The 22,690-nt window shown below is 35.7% G+C and overlaps 2 protein-coding genes across 2 annotated transcripts; both read right to left on the bottom strand.

The window, feature by feature from the left end:
• Positions 1-5,833: 5,833 nt before the first annotated feature.
• LOC133299858 (protein LHCP TRANSLOCATION DEFECT) lies at positions 5,834-8,194 on the bottom strand. The gene is made up of 2 exons (XM_061499357.1): positions 7,835-8,194; positions 5,834-6,210 (listed from the first exon to the last, which is right to left on the bottom strand). The coding sequence occupies exons 1-2, from the start codon at positions 8,102-8,104 to the stop codon at positions 5,956-5,958; spliced, it is 525 nt and encodes a 174-aa protein (XP_061355341.1). The 5' UTR covers positions 8,105-8,194; the 3' UTR covers positions 5,834-5,955.
• Positions 8,195-20,906: 12,712 nt separating this feature from the next.
• On the bottom strand, positions 20,907-22,379 carry LOC133299856 (uncharacterized; the record flags this gene model as incomplete). Its single annotated transcript, XM_061499355.1, has 1 exon — positions 20,907-22,379. A coding segment is annotated over one exon (513 nt), but the record flags the coding sequence as incomplete, so codon positions are not given.
• Positions 22,380-22,690: the final 311 nt, after the last annotated feature.

The raw sequence follows: 22,690 nt of genomic DNA, 5'->3' as shown, positions 1-22,690 counted from the left end.
CACTAGATCCAGGATCAACGTACCAGCCTACTGGGCTGGACATCTCTGCCTTAAGGACAGAACACTATATAAGACAAGTTATATAATAAATTATGAATTTGTTACATTCTAAATCATTCTGATTCGGATAAGACTTGTCATATAAGAAAGTTGAATTTTGTTGCATTAAATTAACGTCTTTAATATTTTGGAGCATGATTTCTTTTATTGCACTATGAAATGAATTTTAATCATGCCATGCAAACACTATATAACATCTTCTAACTGAATCATGTTAGACTTTTTCTTTAGATGTCTACAAAACAATCATTAATGTATGCTATTCTATTTTGTAATGTGAAGTACAAAATTAATTCTTTTTCCTGCACTATATCTTATAATATAGTGTATGTCCTCAAATGAATTATTATTATTGGATTGGGCTTCTCTTTTCAACGTGAATTGAAACTTTTGATTGGATCTTTGCATCTTAAATTTTTTTTATATAAGTCATGAAATTCCATGTTTAATATTTTGACTGGATTTTCGATTTCCATGACTCTAGTGAGTGTATTACTGTTACACTATTATTGTCTTTGTATAGTTATGCCACTCACGCATTAATTGATAACGCTTTGTATATGAGAGCTTAAAGTGCTAAAGTCATGCCTTGGTTTCCGTATTATTTCATATTTGAATAAACTTAAATGTTGTTTTGTGGTGTTAATTAGCTGACTAATTTGGACTTTGTAATTGGCACTGTTTATACGGTAATGTATGTGCAAGCCTTATTGCAGTATTGTGTTGTTATATTAATGAACTGGTTTCATTATTTTCACACTTACATGGGCTTAGTGTTCCGATATTTTATATCTCATTTTCGGATTTGGCAATTTTTAGTGTGAATTGGATTTAACTTTAGTGTTCCTTACACCTCAGGCTTTTAAACCGGGGTCCTCATTGCCCCTTATCTCGACGGGTTGATCATAAACCATGGAAAATATTTCACGTATTTCTATACCAAATTTGGGATGAGCTTGAGTTGTTGGGATCCAACCGGCGAGTTGCCGCCAAGCATTATTCCATACGCACACGTCCTAAGCTTGTAGCTTTCTTCTGGAACCGAGAATGATTTTCCCTTGTGAATTATGTGGACGAGTTATGCATGAACCCGGCAAGATATTCTGTATGTGTAATTGGGTAACGAATGAGCTTGATGTAATTAATAAGGTAATCCCTTGGTATTGGGATTAATCTCCGTGTGTGCTCCACCATGCCCATTGGGGTAATGATTGGAGGTGTATGTCGATAATGTGATTATAACATGCTCATGCATATGTATGTATATATTGGGTACATAGGATGTACCGTATCTTTAGCCAGTAGATAGATTGCTTTATGGCGTTACGGACTTCCACTGGATAGGTCTCTGTGAGGGAGTTTTAGTTGACCTGGGATCATAGAGCTGTTATCCGTTGAGGAGCACTCTAGGAATGTCTCGGGTGTATTGGATGGAGGGTGCCTTGGATGATGTTTTAGGAACACATTCATGGATGAGGGCCCGTAGGCTATATGTCGAGGCCAATAGGCCGGATATTACGTGGTTTTGGCTATGACCATTCCAGCTTCATCGTATGTTTTTTCCCAGTGCATCCATACTTCTCTAAATCTCTTGCTTTATCCCTTTTTGGTTGTTAGGATTTATTATTGTACATTTACATCTGAGTAAGCCATTGGACTGAGTGATCTCCAGAACCTCTGGGTTACTGAGATATATTCATATATCTCACCCCTCGTTTGGGGTATTATTTCAGGTGGTTGTAGCGGGCCTAGAGCCATGGGCAAGAGGCCCACAGGATGAGCTTATGGAGTTAGGAGCATTTTGTATTTTGAGGCCACATTTGACATAGGCTAGACTTAGAGCACGAACGTTGTATAGTGCATTATGGTTATGTATCATGTCTTATTTGTTCATACTTCATTTTGGCTAAGTCTAGTTGATGGCATATTTTGTTGTATTTTGAGATACCTTGTTGTATTTATGCTTACCGTTTGGAGAGTAGTAAATTCATAATTATGAACCTTGTGTAATATTTAAAGCATGTATGTGATAAAAGGACAATAGGCCTATTTTAGGTTATGTTTTATATGCAAATTTGTTAAGAATGCATGCAATTGGATAATGTGAATGTAATGAGTTTAGGTTTTGATAAAGTTAACAAATGGATTGTAAATGGATGAGAATATAGTAAATTGTTATGGGTTGTAAGTGCACCAATACATTGTTGGTCCTTGAGTGCCACCCTTATCTATTAGGTACCCTTGAGACATAAAAACACACTTTTGATAAAGTGGATAGGTTGAATAAACAAAGGAGGTGCTGTCAAAATTTATACTAAAATGGCAGTTTTCAGGCTGAATTTGAGAGAGCATATCTCCCTCCACAGAGGTCCAATCGGTACGTCTCATATATCATTTTTAAGTTTGAGATGTTAACCATGTTGTATCAAAATTTGGTAGCATTTGAGGCTGTGTTGCAACCTCTAGACGCGTTTGAGTGGAGACTGCCCAAATGGCCCTGAACATGGGGGCTGTCGGATCACTGTCTTGAAAAAATTATTCCTCCCTCAATTCTTACTCAAATTAGGCTCATGTTATGCGAAATTAAAGATTAAGGTGTCTAGTTTACTGTAGAAATATTTGAGAGTAATTTGTGGAGTAATTTGTTCAGAATTGCAGAAATGGTAAGGTATGTTTGGTGTCCTGTTTTGGGTTGGCTGGCAGTTCTCCAACTTCAAACGGAGATAACCGGAGCAAATGAGAACTTTATGGGGCGTGTGATACCTTGTTGGAAATGTGATTGAGTCTAGAATAACATACTAAAATATGAGAGTCTTGTAACCACTATATTTCGCACAGTGTCCAAAAGACTGAACCATATTCAGTTATGCAAAAATCGTAAAAGTGATAATTATGCTAAATGAGTTTATGGTAACCCCTTAGTGACTTAAGATAAACATTGTATGATAGTTAGGCATTTATTTTATTTATTTCGCATTTAGATTTCAATTATGATCACAGCTTTTGTCATTACATTTTATTATTGTTTTTAAATGCTTATGTAATGAAAAGGAAAAAAGTTTACTCACATTTTTAAATGAACTGCTGTGATTGTAACTGCACTTAATATCATAATCAATGTTAATAATACATGTGTACAACGGGCTATTACATGGATGACCTTTGATTTGTTAGCAAGATATTAATTTCTTAAATGAAATTAGAGCTTTTCTATCTAAAAGTTTTGAATTGAAAGACCTTGAAGAAGTCTCATTTTTCCATAGAATATAAGTGTTTGAGATTCTTTTGATTCCCTTATTTAGTTAGAGTTATATTCTTGTTTTTTAATGTTTTAAATTCTTTTGATTCCCTTAATTAATGAGAGTTATATTCAAAGCCTCCTTTTAAATATTTTAGATTCTAAAAGTGGAAATTATATTTAGTTTGCTTTCGTGTTACTTTTGTATTCAAACTTATGATGATTTTATAATATTTGTTTGAATTTTTTTAATTAATGATTATCATTATCATTATTTCTTCTGTCAATTAAGAAATATATGTATAAAATAGTATCTTTAAGCATGTTGTCATTGTGGAGTGCCTCCCAAAGTTGAGTGTAAGCCATTTTTGTTGATTGAAAGAAAGCAAAATTTTCAGATGATGACAGGTACTGAATGCCTGGGAGAGGAGCAAGACGAGAAAATGGCTGAATGTTGCTTTTGGCTTTGAACTTCCCCATTTCCTCTATCTTTTTTTCCAGTTTCTTGCATAAAAGATATCGTCCCCAGGTTGGACACCATCCTTCAAGGCAATTGTTGTTTGTGTCCATCTTTTGTTCAAGATCCTCCACCTCTTTCAGTAGATTTTCCACATCTTCCAGCCATTTATCCACCGATTCTTCAGTTACTTCAGCTCTATCCTTGGCTTGCTGAACACGAACCAGCATGCTATCTCTTTCGGATGTCAGCTCCTTCTTTTCATTCTCAAGATCTATGATTACTTTATTGGGGAAAAAGAAGTATTGTCCATGGCGGATTGCTGGCTCCACCATATATTTAGCACCATTAGTCACAACGGCCTTAGCAATATTAGGAATGAAATCCATGGTAACGTGACAACAGAATCATGTGCAGTGTTTGTGATGCGTGAAATCAATTAGAAAGAAAGACAAACTTTGACTGAAGTAAAAATGATGGATATAAGTATAACTCAAATTTTAGGCCAACACTCAGAAGCCTAATATTACAAAAGAACAAACTTATATTATATCAAATACACAACTTTGTGTTTAATCACATATAAATATCAAATATAAACAGTGGGTTTAAGTCTAATCGTAGAAGCATATTCATACCTCGTGAAGACGAAGATGCAATGTTAGCTTAGCTGAGTTGGGAATCACAGATGCAAAGATGGATGCTTGTGCTTCTACTTTTACTTGACGATCACAAACTGCAATGTTCTCTTTTCTTCTTTAATGATGAATCGCAAAGTTAAAGAGATTGGCCAACCATTACCCACACGGCCACACCACACATACTCCCTTCAGTACGTGAACATGTGCTGAACCTAATATCCTTTGCTTGGATATTCGTTTTAAAACTCATTTTTAAGGGCAAGCTTATTGAGATGGGTCAATGATTCTCTCCGTTTTTTCACATCTACTCTTCTCAATTTCTTAACCGGTGCGGACATTTAAAAATAAAATATATTCTTAATTCAAAAAAATAATTATTATATTTTATTAATATTTTTTCTGATTTTACTTAATAAAATGTCAAGAGATAACGATAAATGTTTAAAAATAATAATATATGCTTAAATTTATAAAATTACCAAATAATCAAAAGAAAATAGAATTTATAGAACTATAAGTATTTTTAATCAAAAGGAATAATAATATATATCCTCTCTCACTGTATCTTTTTGTTTTTGCAATGGAGAAACTCTCTCATATTATTTTTTCTGGTAACTTATGGAAGCCTATATTTGCATGTAATAATAGCCCTGCCATTTCTTATCTTGTGTTTGTTGATGATCTCATCATATTTGCTAAAATGTCTAAGTCTCTTTGAAGAGATTTCTGGTCTCAAGCTTAGTATTCAGAAGACTTCTATTTATTTTTCCAAAAATATTCATGATACTCTTAATGAATTACTGACAGTCAGAAATGATTTTAAGAGGACAAAAAATATTGTCCGATATCTGGGGACTTGGATGATTCATGGAAGAACTACTAAACAACATTTTGCGCATATTATAGATAAATTGGCTTCCAAATTAGGTGGTTGGCAGCGCTTATCTTTGTCTCAAGTTTGGCGTATTACATTAGAAGACTCGATTCTCTCATCCATTCCTTATTTTTATATGCAACACGAAAAATTGCATGTTGGTATATGCATGGAAATTGAGAAAAATGATTACGAGCTTTATTTGGGGTGATTCTCAAGATCACAAGAAAGCTCACTTGTTAGGCTGGGACATCCTCCAGCGACCCAAGGAGAAAGGAGGTTTAGGTCTAGAAAGTATTGAGTGCTATGAATGATGCGTTCCTATGTAAACTGATTTGAAAGTTGTGTTCAGATGAGCAGTCTTTGCGGAGAAGGGAACGAGATAAAAAAAGTATAGAGCGAGATCTTTTGAGCAATCACCGTCGTATAAATGCAGTTACTTGACTAATTTCTGATATTTCTTAGGATTAGAGGGGGGGGGGTTTTTCCAACCCCGCCTCCATATCTCAATTTTCCCCAAATGAATTAGTATGACTAAGTTTAGCCATGAGTGCATGTATATACCGATTATTGAGATAAATTTCATGCTTATGATCAATCCAGAGATATAAACTAACATAGTTCAAAAGTTATTATAATGTAAACAACTATGTAGCTGAACTGGCATATGATGGAAACAAACCAATCATGCTCTCTGCACTGAAAAATTAAGAATGAAATCTTTAACTTCATCATTAGCCCTATCCAGTGCTGTCCGTCCATCTGCATCTCTTACATCATATTTTGCTCCAGCTCTCAAGAGTTCCTCAATTTTTGGCTTGTCACTTTCTGAGGTCGCTAATAGCAGTAGGATATCGACGGGGTGAATGTTTTGGTTTAGAAGAGCCTCCATTTTATCGTATGTTCCCTCAACAGCGAGCATCCCCATATAGTTGAAGTACTGCAAAAGATTATGTAGATATAAAGTTTCTGACTATTGCTGTATCATAAAAGCATTTTCGAATCACATGCATTTTCCCTTCCAAATTACAATACATAAGGACAGTCAATAAAAAAAGGGGAACAGTCTAATAGTAGCACTGAATATTAGCGTTGTTGAAATTAGATTAGTTTGGGAAATTTGAAACTCAGGATATCTGCAATAAATCCATTTGAAATAGTAGAAAATTGGAAATGTCAAATAAATACTATAAAGTTAGACTCTGATTTCTTCCAGGGTAGTACCAGTATCAAGATGGCAATGGCTATGCTTACCTTGTCAACCATATTTATCATCTAATGCAGCATTGAACAGAGAAGATACCCAATAAAGTTACACTGTTTTAATTGAACTATACACAAATAAATTTAGAGATACCCTTGTAACTTGTTATTACAGATACCTGAAGGTCATAAAAAAATTTCTACATGACTGTTTATGTCACCTTGTGTGATTCCTCCCTCCAAACAGCTTTACAACAAAGCAGAGATATTCTACTGCCGAGAAAATTCAGGCAATGTGTACATTTGACTTATTTATGAGAGACATGTATGTTTTGGGGTTCGTATGATATAAATTTTAAGATGAATTCATCATATTATATCAGATATGTGCAGAGGATGAGAGGATTTAAGCGTAGAAATTATCAACAAAGTAATTAACTTTGTAAGTTACTTATCACAGTATCCAATTCCTTCCTTTAAAGTAACTTCAGATCCTCATATAAAGTGTCATCTAACATTGTTAACCTAGACATATTCCTTCTCCTGAATATAAATTATGTCAAGTGTTATCTAACATTCTGAGTCTCTAAAGAGTATTCAGTCTTTTCCAATGACACAAAATGCAGATGATCTAATCCTCTCTTGTTGTCATTTACAAACACTGAAAAGTTTTGATAAAAAAACTAAATCATTTTGAAAGTGTTGAAGACTTCATCTGATCCTTCACATGACTCCATGACAATTGTCTCAATGAGACGTGTTTATAAGGTCTTTTTTATTTACTAAATGGAGGATGACTCAATGGAAACTTAAAGTTGGGCAAAGAGCTAACAGATTTAAGCACATTTCAATCACAGCAATTCCAACCCAAAACAATTTCCCATCTTTATTGAAGAAATACAAAATTACTGACCTATCTTCATTACTGCCTCTTTCCTTCTTCAATTATATTTCCCTTTCCTTTTCCTAGATTTTTTTGTCTAACAAAAAAATACTTTTAATAAAATTCTCATCTTGACCTACTCTGGCATTGAAACATGAATGAACATGTACTCAAGTTTCTCTTCAGGCAAGTTATATGAAATTGAAAATCACAATGGAAATTGTTCCCACATCTTCAGAGTCACTCCAATAACATATACTAGTAATGCATGAACACAAACCTCCATAGTTGCACAAGTTCAAAATCCCTAAACAACTAACATCATTCTTATTCCTTACTAGTTGTAAACTCCTAACAAAAAAAGAATAAAGAAATAAAGATGAAAATCTATACCAGAATCACAAGCACAAGTGTGACATAATTCCATACACAAAAAACATAAATGGGAACAATAATTTATAGAATTTTAGTTACCAACCTGTTCAACATCATCTCTATCAAAATCATCACGGGTCTGACTACCATAAATGCCAGCACCTTCAGCATCAATACCATTCTTACCAAATTTGAACCAGCATGTGGCTTTGGAGCCATTGGAGGGTCCAATTTGAGATGTGAGTCTAAGCCACCCAACTCTTTTTCTGACACCCAGAAACCGAGAAGACAAGTTTGAGGAAGAAACTGGTGAAGGCAATGCATTAAACTTAGAAGTGATGGGTTGGTGGGTGATGCATGAGATAGAAGCCATTGTTGAGTTAAACAAAGAAACTTAGCTTGTTCCACTTTCACTTCTATCCATCCACATGTTTGAAAGATAGATAGGGAAATGATACTGTGCTTTCCATTCACTTCATGTATCTGTGCAGGATTGTTTTGAGCCGTTCATATATGGTTTGGGGCCACGGGTTCAGATAAGGACAACACCAACAACATTCTTACATAGTTTTTTTTTTTTTTTCTTATCTGAAATTTACACAATCTTACATCGATAAGATATTGGATAATATTCTAATAACTGTTTACAAATGGTTCTAGGCATATACTTTTTATGGTTTATGTAAGTATCTTTTTTTTCCTTAATTAATTGATATAAAATGTTCATTTATATACTCATAAATTCATAAAACGAGCAAGAAATGAAAACTATACTTTGTGTTTGTGGGCTTTTAATGCTTCATCCATATGATGATTATTATATGTTTTATCTTCAACTACTTGTTTGTAGGATTCAATTTCATGCTAAAAGGCTTTCATGTTATATAGCAAGGTTGTAATTTATATGAATTAGATAAATCTGTAACACCCCGTTCTAGAACCGGTTTGTTAACATTGCTTTATGATATTAAGCGCAGTTACAATCATATTGGTTTAATTAAAAATAAAAATTTGGATAAATTTTTCATTTTCTTTTTAAAACTTACTTGCTTTTCCTTTTAACAATGTCGAGTTTAAAATAACAAATTGCATGACCATAACCTTATTACCTTGCGGAATAATCAAAACTAAACTTAACATCATATTATTATTTTGTTCAAGTTCAGTATTAAACTCTCTTCACTTCTTATTAAAATGGAATTTCTATACTTACTTTATAGTTCTCATCTCACACTTTGTTATAGATCTCTCAGTTAGCTTTGTGTGGGTTCAAATCGCGCTCAAAAGGGAGATCTGTAGCTTGAGTTATACCAATTTTAGTAAACTAGTTTGGTGCTGTTTTCGGGATGCGCGCCCGAGCGCTAAACTGGGCGCTCAAGCGCCCAACGACGAAGAATTTTGCCATCGTCGGGTTTTTCAGCGCGTTTGGGCGCGCAGTATCGCGCTCGAGCACCCAAATCAGCGCTTGAGCGACCAAATCAATGCTTGAGCGCCAAAAGGCAGGGGATTTCACTCATTTTCACGTATATATCGCGCTTGAGCGCCCAACTCAGCGCTTGAGCACCCTACACCTGGGGCAGACTTGGTCTCCCCTGTTTTTGGTGAGTTTCTTGGGGAAATTTCATTCCCCTTTCATTCTTTAAGGGTTATTATACCTAATTGACAAGGAAAGGCCAACCATAGTCACACACCAGGTGGCACCTACATTCCATAAACACTTTACCAATTCATCATACAAATCAAAATGATAAACATATTCATCAATACTTCAAAGTTTCAATTACATCAATGCTCTTCCCAATTTTATATACATGCCAAAGGACTTAGCTACAAAAAGAACATGATCAAAGCTATTAGCCATGTACAACAAGGCACTCACCACCACAATGATCATGCACTAAGTCCCCCAAAATACATCATGTGTCCTCAAAATATACATATACATATGGAAATGTAAATAACATATACATCTACTATCCTAGATGAGATGCAATCCAAAATGACAGGCTATCAATGTATGACCGTTTAATCCAAATACGGCCACTTGCCACTAGAGGCTCCTGCAGAATCTGTACCTGAAAGGAGATCCCCACAACATGGGGTGAGATATATGAATATATCATAATAAACCAGGGGTCCTTGGAGCATCTCTCAACCCCATAGTTCACTTCACAATATAATAGCAATACACAATAAATAATGCACTAAATACATATCCATGCAGTGTGCCAAACATCTCCAGGAGAAATCCCTTGAGCTCTTGTTGTCCTAAGGATACTTAGATGCAAATAGTCCTACTGATCAGAGAATCTACCAAGTATGATTTACGCATCATAATGCAACATACAAACATAAGGAAACACCATCCTATGCCACACCCAAAGCATACACATACGTATAACAAAGCATTACACTACTTTAATGCATTTACATACACTATCAACAACCACTACTCATTCAGGGCTTGGTGGAACAATAAAGGAATTTACACCCAAGGTCCGAAAGCTTACTCAATGCTCCAATTCAACCTTTGTTCACCAACAAGTTTGCAACCAATCAAACTTTGAATTCAAGCTACAACTTTGCAAAATACACACATACACCAAGGTGTCACACAATCAATTAATACAAGTTAATGAATATCAATATATTCATCAACAAAACAACAATTCCACACCACATCTTAGCATGAACTTACCTATCCAAATGAGCTAATCAAGCTCCATAGCTTGCTCCAATGTGTGGTCACTCAAAGTTGGTCCACTTGCCTCAATCCTAGCAACACAAGGGACACAATCAATCATCCAACTCACTAATTGCTCAAAATGCTAGAACACTCACAAGTCCAAGCATGAATTTTCCAATATATTGAACAATAACCAAATGACTAACAAAACTCATTTCTACCGTTTATTTATCATTTCTAACAACTATTACAAAGGGATTAAGCTTAAATCAAACTCAAACTCATACCACCCACAATGACACTATTCATCATCTTCCTCAAACCTATAATCTCCATGAAAACAAAGTTCAAGGACTGGAAACTTACCACAAATGCTTGCACAACCATGGAATGAGTGTTCCCTAAGTCTCCAAGAAGTGAAATGCTCTCAATCAATAATTACTTCTATCTTTATAGGATCAACCTGATGAATCAAAGTGATGATGTGGTTGCCACGTACACAAAATTAATTTACTTTATGATTCCACGTCAACATAGTTTGGATGATAACAAACAAACTCAAAGAAGAATGCTCAAGGACGAAGCAACATCCAAAAGAAACTCAAGCAAATGTGAAAGCATGCAATTCAAGCATCGAGTCTCAAGCATCAATCCAAGTCCAAAATCTCAATGGTATATTCATTTAGGACTTAGGAAAAATATGTAAAGGTGTATAGATTCTAGCATTGCATGAGCTCAAGTTCATTCATCACTCATTTGTTTCAAAAGAATGCATCTTTAAAGAAATGTCAAAATAAAAGGTTTGATTTGTCCAAAATTGGTTTGGAAAGGTACCTACATGATTTAAACACTTCTAGACAGTTTCCATAACCAATTACATGCATTCCAAGTCATAGAAACCTTTTTGAAAGAAAAGAAACTCAGAATTCGTGCAAAAAGGGTGCTGCCATGAAATATTCGGATATTGCACTTAGAATATCCGGATATCAATATCCGGATATGAGCCCGACAAATATCCGGATATGTACGGATCACAACGGCTATAATCGGCTAGAAACGGCTAGTTTTCAAATGAGGTGTCAATATAAATACCCACATCAATAGTGATGAATAGTGGACGACCATAGATCATTTACTGAACCTTTATTACTCATTTTAGCCTATTATTGCTCATTGATTACTTACTTTACTCAATGCATACACTTGAGCTCATCTTTCCTTTGAAGCTATACATCTATTAGTTCTTCAATTTGTGTAATCTGTACTTTGAGAGTACTTAACCATTTTTAATCACCTCAATCTTACTTCTTGAATTGAGAGGGGAGTGAACCATATACTAGAAAGGTCACCAGATTCCTAAGAAAATTTGAAGTGAAAAATTGTGAGGCATCAAGAGCCCAAAGTCTTGAAAGGTTGTAGAGGTTTGTCAAGCACCCTCAAGCTTGATAATTAGTGAAAAGAATTGATCGAGCTGCTTCAGTCTGGACGTAGGTCACGGTGGTGGTGACCGAACCAGGATACATCTAGTTTGCAATTTCTCTAACCTTTACCTCTTTACCTAAGTATTGAAATTGCATTTTTAGATTGTCTTTATCTATTCGCTTGCTTACTTTGTTGATCTCTACACTTGCTCTCACACTTAGGTTTTTCCTTATTAAATCACTTTATTGAAGAAATAGTCTTTAAAATATCAAAGGATGCACTTTGCGAAAAGATTTTGTAAAACTCAATTCACCCCCTTCTTGAGTATTGAAGCCACTTATCCAACACAACCGCCACTTCCTCAGCAGAAATGACGTGACCCAAGAATTGCACTTGAGAAAGCCAAAATTCGCATTTTCAAGGCTTTGCATACAACTGTTTCTCTCTAAGAATTTGCAACACAGTTCTCAAGTGATCCGCATGCTCTTTCTTACTCTTGGAATATATCAGGATATCATCAATAAACATAATCACGAATTGATCCAGAAACGGCTTAAAAATACGATTCATGTAATCCATAAACACCGCCGGAGCATTAGTGAGTCCAAATGGAATTACCTGGTACTCATAATGTCCGTATCTAGATCGGAAAGCAGTCTTCGGAATATCTTCCTGTTTAATTCGGATCTGATGATAACCCGATCTCAAATCAATTTTTGAAAAGACACAAGCACCCCTCAACTGATCAAGCAAATCATCTATGCGAGGGAGAGGATACTTGTTCTTAATAGTAACCTTATTCAGCTGACGGTAATCATTGCATAATCTCATGCTACCGTCCTTTTTCTTGACAAATATAACTGGTTCTCTCCACGTGGATACACTTGACCTTATAAACTGCTTAGCCGAAAGCTCTTCAATATGCTTCTTTAACTCGGCTAATTCCAGTGGTGACATCCGATAAGGAGCCAAAGAAATAGGCCCCACACCAGGCAATAAATCAATCGTGAACTCAATCTCTCTAGGAGGTGGAAGTTGCGGAATCTCATCTGGAAACACATCCACAAACTCCCTCACCACGGGAATAATGTCGATCTCCTCATGACTTCCACCCACTAAAACCCCCACAAAGACATATCCCAATGGCCCGGCCCTCAAAGCCTTTATAACCTGCAACACAGATAGATGTGGGGAAGAACTAGTCGCAGCATCATCAGCAGAAAGCACAATCTTTTTTCCACAGTAGTCTATCATAGCACAGTTCTTTGATAACCAATTCATTCCCAAAATAACTTGAAGACTAATCATAAGCAGACAAATAAAATCCAGCACGTAGTCTTGGCCTTCATATTTAAATTCAACATCCTTGCATAAAACTGATGTATAACACTTCTCTTCAGTAGCAGTCACCACTTTCATAGAAGGAGAAATTTTGTACATACGTAAATTTAGCCCAACGGCCATAAAATCAGACATACAGGAGTGTGTAGCTCCTGAGTCAAAAAAGACTTCAATATCCATATTATCAATATAAATTGTACCTTTCACAAGGTTTGAAGCCTTTTCTGATTGCTAACGGTCCATGGTGTATACTCTACCGACAGTCTGGGACTCTATCGTAGGTGGAACAACCGAAACAGGAACAGCAGCAGCCTGAACTGTCATAGTCCTCACTTCATTTTGAGGACACTGCCTAGAGTAATGGCCGGATCTTCCACACTTATAGCAAATAATTTCACCCGTAGTACACGAACCTCGATGCTCTTTTCTGCATCCTCTACACTTTGGAGGAGGTCCTCTACAAGACTCTTTTGGTTTCCGAGCTTCTTGAATATATCGAGTGGATTAGTCACACTCAGCTTCTTACCCTTCATTTTCTTGTTTTTCCAATAATTTGAGCCAGTTGCTCTACTTGCATTAGATGCCTGGGCCTCAGAAGGCTTCTTGTTCTTAGTCACATTATAAACTTCTTATACTTTTCGGCACTGATTCACAAATTTGTTAAACTCTCGGATATCACAATTAGACATCTTCCAGGACATTTTCTCATTTAGACCCCATTGAAACTTAGAGGTCATCTCGGCTGAAGTAGGTAGGGCTCTCTCGTAGTTGGCGTACTTCACCAATTCATTGAACTTGGCAAAGTATTGGTCCATTGTCATCGACCCCTGCTTCACATCATTATACTCATTTTGCTTCCTTTCCCTAGCCTCCCTAGGAAATTAGTTATTCAAGAGCAAAGTCTCAAACAACTGCCAAGTGATTTCCTGGCCTTCAGCCTCCAACGGTTGCATAGTGTTCGTAGGAGGAGTGGGTGGTCGGTTCTCATGTCTAACACCCCTCAGTGTCCTCAACTCATTCATCTTCGCGGTCATAGAATTCCGCGCATCTTCATTTGTCTTCATCAAGTTCTCATTAGCTTGACGACTAGCAGTCAACTCCCATTGCACGACTGCCAGAGTGTCCTCCATGGGATCAGACTGTCCACCTGTTGCCCCACGACCACTTCGGGATCAGACTGTTCTAGAACCGGTTTGTTAACATTGCTTTATGATATTAAGCGCAATTACAATCACATTGGTTCAATTAAAAACCCGGATAAATTTTTCATTTTCTTTTTAAAACTTACTTGCTTTTCCATTTTAACAATGCCAAGTTTAAAATAACCAATTGTGCGACCATAACCTTATTACCTTGCGGAATAATCAAAACTAAACTTAACATCATATTATTATTTTGTTCAAGTTCAGTACTAAACTCTCTTCACTTCTTATTAAATTGGAATTTCTATACTTACTTTATAGTTCTCATCTCACACTATGTTATAGATCTCTCCGTTAGCTTCGCGTGGGTTCAAATCATGCTCAAAATGGATATCTATAGCTTGAGTTATGCCAATTTTAGTAAACTAGGTTGGTGTTGTTTTCAGGATGCGCGCCCGAGCGCTCAACTGGGCACTCGCGCGTCCAACGGCGGAGAATTATGCCATCGTCAGGTTTTTCAGCGCGTTTGGACGCGCAGTATCGCGCTCGAGCGCCCAAATCAACGCTTGAGCGCCAAAAGGCAGGGGATTTCACTCATTTTCACGTATATAGCACGCTTGAGCGCCCAACTCAGCGCTTGAGCGCCCTACACTTGGGGCAGACTTGGTCTCCCCTGTTTTTGGTGAGTTTCTTAGGGAAATTTCATTCCCCTTTCATTCTTCAAGGGTTATTACACCAAATTGACAAGGAAAAGCCAACCATAGTCACACACGAGGTGGCACCTACGTTCCATAAACACTTTACCAATTCATCATACAAATCAAAATGATAAACATATTCATCAATACATCAAAGTTTCAATTACATCAATGCTCTTCCCAATTTCATATAAATGCTAAAGGACTTAGCTACAAAAGGAACACGACCAAAGCTATTAGCCATGTACAACAAGGCACTCACCACCACAATGATCATGCATTAAGTCCCCCAAAATACATCATGTGTCCTCAAAATATACATATACATATGGCAATGTAAATGACATATACATCTACTATCCTAGATGAGATGCAATCCAAAATGACAGGCTATCAACATATGACAATCTAATCCAAATACGGCCACTTGCCACTAGAGGCTCCTACAGCATCTGTACCTGAAAGGGGGTCCCCACAACATGGGGTAAGATATGCGAATATATCATAGTAAACCACTCTCCAACCCATAGTTCACTTCACAGTATAATAGCAATACACAGTAAATAATGCAGTAAATACATATCCATGCAGTGTGCCAAACATCTCTAGGAGAAATCCCCCAAGCTCTTGTTGTCCTTAGGATACTCAGATGCAAATAGTCCTACTGATCAGAGAATCTACCAAGTATGATTTACGCATCGTCATGCAACATACAAACATAGGGAAACACCATCCTATGCCACACCCAAAGCATACACATACGTATAACAAAGCATTACACTGCTTTACTGCATTTACATACACTATCAACAACCACTACCCATTCAGGGCTTGGAGCAACAATAAAGGGATTTACACCCAAGGTTGAAGACTTACCTCAATGCTCCAATTCAGCCTTTGTTCACCTCCAAGTTTCAATGGGGTCTATATGAGAAAATGTCTCGGAAGATGTCTAATTGTGATATCCGAGAGTTTAGCAAATTTGTGAATCAGTGCCGAAAAGTAGAAGAAGTTTATAATGTGACTAAGAACAATAAGCCTTCTGAGGCCCAAGCATCTAATGCAAGTAGAGCAACTGGCTCAAATTATTGGAAAAACAAGATGCATATACTTTTCGGTAGCCCGGAACAAAAGAACTCCATAGTTAAGCGTGCTTGACTTGGGACAATTCTGGGATAGGTGACCTCCTGGGAAATTTTCTCGGGAAGTGTGCAAATGAGGACAAAGCATGCTGAAAAGTCTCGTGTTAGTGTGTGGGGACAGTCGTTGATCCTTGCAAGTTGCCAGGCGTTACAAGTGGTATCAGAGCAGGGCCTCTCTTCCAGTACGGTATGGTTCGAGGACGAACCAGGCGGAAGCTGGTGGGTATGTAACATCCTGAGCGCTGACGAGGGCGAGGAGTGATCGCCGGTGCGAAAGGGCATGGACAAGGAGCGGCTCCTAACAGGCTTCCAGCGAGGGGGGTACATGAATGAATCGAATCAACACCCGAAAGAGAGAGATTCCAGAGACTGTGCTGGTATGTGACGGTACAGTTGGGAATAGCTTATAAGAATTAATCGGTACTACCTATACTAACAAGATGCATCTACTTTTCGGTAGCCTGGAACATAAGAACTCCATAGTTAAGCGTGCTTGACTTGGGACAATTCTGGGATAAATGACCTCCTGGAAAGTTTTCCCGGGAAGTGTGCAAGTGAGGACAAAACACGCTGAAAAGTCTCGTGTTAGTGTGTGGGGACAGTCGTTGATCCTTACAAGTTGTCAGGTGTTACAATATGGATTTATCATTTGTCATATCATATGATATGACATTAAATTATGTCATGTCACTTTAAAATAATATTATTTTTTGAATTCGGGGAATTAATAAATGATATTTTAATAAATAAATAAACAAAAATACTAAAAAGGAGTAGTGACACAATCATACTTTTGTTTTAGGGAAAAATGTTTATCCTTTTAAATGACACAACTTATATCATTTCACTCTCACAAAGAGGTGGGACCCACACCTTTATTTTTTTTGTCAACTCTCTCTCCTCCTTTATCTATCTCTTTCTCTCGCTTAAAATAACACAACTTTACATTCTTTAAAATGACACACACTTTACCCTTTGTTTTAATATTAAATCTAGGGATGTGCAAAAAAATCCAAATGAACCAAACCAAATAGGTAACCAAACCAAACTGATTCATAAAAACCGGTTTTTTAAAATGGTTTTAAAAACTAAACTGTTTCTTAATTTTTGGATATGGATTGGATCTTATCTTTTAAAACTGGTTCGGTTATCATAATTAACCAAACAACTTTTAGAATAAGGGAAACGCCGCTGCATCAGCTTAAAGCCTCAAACCAAACCACTTTTAGAACAAGGGAAACGCCGCTGCATCAGCCTAAAGCCTCAAAGCATAGCACAATCTACTCTGTGTTAGGAGTAATATTAGCTCTCGTGCAAGTTGTATGATCGTCTACAAACCTTTTAAGCTCTTACGACTTTGTATTGATTTATTAGTTGTCCCATCTACAAACACATACGTTCTTTTGGATTAAATATAATTTAACGGACGCAAGCATAGTCTAATTTTAATTAGAAACACCAAAAAAGAACATTCTTTCTTTGCCCCTGCATAGTTACCAAAAAGTTTTAGTCATGCTATGAATGGATAATAGTATTAACAGGTTTAATACTAAGCAAAATTAAATCTTATGTATATTTCTGTTCAATTTTTTTTCCTATCAAACAAATGTGAAGGATCGTGTATCATTACTCCATGAAAAATATTTATTTATTTATTTTAGAAATTACTCCATGAAAACTATTATGCAATACATATTATTATAATTAGATCAACTGTTTTTACGAGCAATTGTATTTAGATACAAATAATAAATAGCACAACTCATCAAAAATTGGTTTAAAATTTGTTATAAAACCGGTTTTAACTTGATAACGGTTTATGATTTAAAACCGGTTTTTAATCAAAACCGGTTATAAATCATAAACCGGTTTTGGAACCGGTTTCAAACCAGTTTGAAAAAATTAAAACCGGTTTTTAAAATAAAAAACTGGTTCGGTTTGAAAACCAAACCATTTAAAACCGGTTCGGTTTAGTTTTTATCAAAAACCAAACCGAACCGCTCCATGCATATCCTTAATTAAATCCGTCAACTAATGAATTTGGTCCTTAATTATTGTAAAACTTTTAACAAATAGCATAACCTACGTTGTCATGATAAAGAACTGAAACTATGTTGGCTTTTACCACTTGCTAATTCATAAAAGAGTTTTAAAATTCCTAAGTTAAGGATGAAAGTGGATAGAATGATAAAAATTGGAGTTACTGGATCAATTATCGTCAAATTGACTTTTGTTTGTGAAATTAGATTAATTTTAGTACTCTTTGGTATGTTTTTTATGCATAAATCAAGCTTCTTTCGGACAGCCCAACGCCTAATCGCTCACACTTTACGCCTCGATGCCTTGCAAGCCAAAACACGGCCTTTTACGGGTAACTTGTGCACACAAAAATTTGATCCCCCGAGCTCTCAAGAACGCAGTGCCTGAGTGATATGTTCATACAAAAGGGAGAATGAGAAATCTAGGGTGGAGATTTTATAGAGTTTTTTTAAAACAAAACAAAAAATCTAGCACTCTTATTTTTTTCTTTATGATTTATTATTTTTCTTATGTTGGGGTTAGATAAAACCTTCTTAAATCTTGATATACTTTGAATCATATTTTTTAATTTTAATCTAATTTGTTCTTTTTGCGCTTAATGTTTTCATGAATTGGCCTTTTATTAATAGATTTTAAAATTATATATGATAATAAGAATGTTAGTATATGAAAAGGACTTGAATAATTCACCGTATGATGATAGACATATAAAATATGCAATATTGACTTATACAAAAATATATATATATATATATATATAGGGTTTATTTTTTTGCAGTTACTGCAGATAAGTTATCTGCAGTAAGCCAATACGACGTCGTTTTGGAGCGGAAATCATGGTGTTTTCGTAATTTTAATTTATTTCAGGGTTATAAGAGTCTTTATATTTATAATTTTTTAAGATTTCAATACCAAAATGACGTCGTTTTGAGAATAAATGCAGATAACTTATCTGCATTAACTGCAGAAATATTTTTCCCATATATATATATATATATATATATATATATATATATATATATATATGCAATATTGATCTAATCATACTACTTTATCCCCTTTTGAATTTTAACTAAATTAGATGAAGGTTAAACATATATCTTAAATTTTCAAAAAATAAAAATAAAAAACATTGACAAAATATCTGAAGGAAAATCGCATATTTATTTCCCTATTTAGTTTAAAAATTAATTCCAACAATATCATCGTACACTCATCCTTGCCTTAAGATTATACTAATTAATAGCTAGCAAAGCTTCTTGTACACTATCCACTCTAACGTGTGCAACTTCTATTACATAAGCATGCTTCTTCCAATTCACCTACAATTATGCATGAATTATTAGTTAGACTAAAAAATTACAGTTTAAAACTTGCCTTAAAAAATCCTTGAAGTTTTCACTATCAACAACAATCATGAAAGCACATGATTTTTCACCAATCAAACGAGCCCCAAACAATACTTCTGAATAATTAGTTTAACATGTAAGCCTTGTAATCATACCTGGCTCAAATCTAGATTAGTTGGCACCTATTAGTCATTGAATGCAGCCTTATATTTATATATTTATAAAAAAAAAACCTATTTATAAATTCGTGATCTTTCAATCACGAAAGAGTATCCTCAACAAAATCTTCTATCAGAAGTCAATTAGGCCTCAACTCAACTATTTGAAAGTAATTTTTAACGAAGAAATTTTTTAAAAAGTGGCGTTAAAAGATAGGTAGTGACATTTAAAACGTAATCATGTAAGGAGTATCTTTTTCCAATGAAATATCAGTAACATGCTAAACATAATCAGAAAAGCTGATCATACTTTTAAGAATAACGTGACAAACTATTGAAAATGACAGTTGTCCTTATAGCTACTTTACATAGCCATTGCTTAAAACTGATCATAGCACTCACAAAATTGATTACCTTTTAAGTTATTTAGGCAACTAGCACCACTAACTCGTTCATCTATTCTTTTGTATGACAATGGTGTAACTCCTCTTTAGAAGTAGAAGAAGCTTAAGATTAAGAATAGTGGTATTCTTAAAAGGATTATATTTATCTCATTTTGCATGAGATAACTAAAGATGGATGAGTCTCATTTCTTTTTTTTTCTCTCCTCTTACTTATGGATCCCACTTACAATCTTATTTCTATAATATAAGATAATTATTTTCTTACAACATAAGAAAATTATTTCCCTTTCTTAAAATACACAGTATAGATCAAATGTTTAGGAACTGGTCCCATTAGTGAATGAGAATGGGTACTTCTTAGCTTTAGTGACAACCCTTTTTTCCAACTTGTGAAAAGGAATCTATATCCAAGAAGTCCACATACAAATTAATGGAATACCCGTGAGTGAAAGCACATTGAAGGTAGTGCTGAGGGTCCACCAGCAGTGGCGGTATCTAGAGATATTGCACAAGTTCCTCAAACTTGCAGAGTCTATTTTGGGTAGTAAAGTTGGGGGTGGCAACAAAATTATATCGATAACAAATAGAATGAAGGAAAGAAATGGGTACCATAATGCACAGAACAATTATAAATGTATCAAAACCAGATTGAGAAAGAATAATAATAAAGTTGCAAGTGTAGTGAATCCCTCATCTTGCTTTTCCTACTAACAAATCTTCAGTGCTATCTTATTTGTTAAATCTTCTAACCATAAGTTAATCAGAACACCGAAAAACCCAACTCGGAGAACAATTAAAGCATTATCCTTGAGCACATAAATACATTATCCTCTGCACATCCCAGAATAAAACCAAATTAAATAATAGATAGAGCCAGCCAAAATAAAATCATCCATAGTTCTCCCATACCTGAAAAGCACTAAAATAAAGTCTTTTTACTAAACCACCTAGACTCCTATTGTTCCCGTGCCATTTAAGACACCAAACTGTAACACCAACTTACACAAAAGTCAATGAAAGAGATTGTCCTACAATTTTCTTTCACATGAATCCCATCTGGTCCAAATTACACTGACCAGAGTCTCAAATAATTACCTTAGCATGTACCTAGGACATGTTGATGAAACTTAAAGCAGTTACAAGGATAGTACAAAAGCTAGGAGCTTGAGTGTTTTACTGCAAGCACATGAATGCAATGACCATGTCATCAACTAGCTCTCCAACTACATATACAGATGCCATGCATAAGGTGGCTAGTTCTCGTGAAACTAAGTCACTTCAAACCAAAGAAAATGCCCCAGAATCCGTGCAAGTTCCCCACCCCAAACCACCCTACTTCAATCACAAGATTTTGCTTTCTCCTTGACATTAACCAAACAAAGCATGCATAGACCATCATCCTTGTCACAAACAACACAAAAGAGATGGCTGAATTTCCTCCTGTAGAAATAGGCGCCAGAGGCACAGTTCGGTCCCTTTTAATGCAAGAAATTGAGTACTATAGCCAGCTTGAATTCAATTCCCAAAACAACTCACAGAAGAACAAGTCCCAAGCTATCAACATGGGTTCCTCAGTTAGCACTGATTCCAGACCCACAATTGTATCCAGAGAAGAAAGTAAAAAGAAAAAGCGAGCAAGTAGCAAGCTACTACCAAGCATGTGTTCTATGGTGGATATATCAGACAACTGTAAGCCACATGGGACCTCGGCTTTCAGCTACAAAAACCTGAAGTCTGACATAAAATTTTAGCTTTAAATAATTCTCTCAGAGAGCTTTGAGAAACCCAATTTCTTGAGAGAATTTGTTATTGGGGTTGCCCAAGCTTTATCTGCATTACCACATTTAATGTCCACAACTTCAACAATGTTGGATTTTTTCTTTTTATCATTTTTCTTCCTAATTGGACTTGCGTCCAATGAAAAATTATCAGAACCAAGCATAGGTATTTGATGTGAATGTTTGCCATTAAATTTTGTTTTGGGACCAATCACAGGGCTTCTATGGTTTATGATATTACTTCCTCTGCTGCTGCTGGCTTCATCTAATGATTTTCTTGGTTGTAGTTGCTTTGGAGTAGTACTACCACAGGCAACTGAAATTCGAGGTTTACTTGTTGAAGATTCCTGCTGGTGTGGAGCAGAAGAGATCTGATCCAATTCCCTTGTTATCAACGAGCTGATTGTTCCGGTGGTTCCTACCGTGACGGCTCCTTCATCACCCTTGGAACCTTCCATGCTCCTCTTAGCTCCAGCCAAAGGGGCAAATGATCAAAGTTTTTGAGATGGATATTGCCAGCAGAGTCACAGAATGATCTGTTATACATGTAAATGGTGTATTCAAGTCACAGTAAGTAGTCAGTAAGTAGCTCTATCTTTCATATAACAATCCAGGATTGAAAGTGAATAGCTTATAGTAAATATACAAGTGATAAGCATCATATCATACAGCAAGCAATAGAGGTTGAAAGGGATTTAGGGAGTCACTAGGTTCACATTCTAAAAGCATTAAATCAATGATAGCAACAGAACATTTATTCTAAAATTCTTCACTCACGATGCCCCCTTGGCTACAAGAA

Source organism: Gastrolobium bilobum, unplaced genomic scaffold, assembly GCF_033153095.1.
Source record: "Gastrolobium bilobum isolate Gb01-03AN ecotype WA unplaced genomic scaffold, APGP_CSIRO_Gbil_v1 utg9035, whole genome shotgun sequence".
NCBI classification, from domain to species: domain Eukaryota; kingdom Viridiplantae; phylum Streptophyta; class Magnoliopsida; order Fabales; family Fabaceae; genus Gastrolobium; species Gastrolobium bilobum.
The sequence above is the reverse complement of the archived record's forward strand: the minus strand, read 5'-3'. Positions and strand labels throughout refer to the sequence as shown.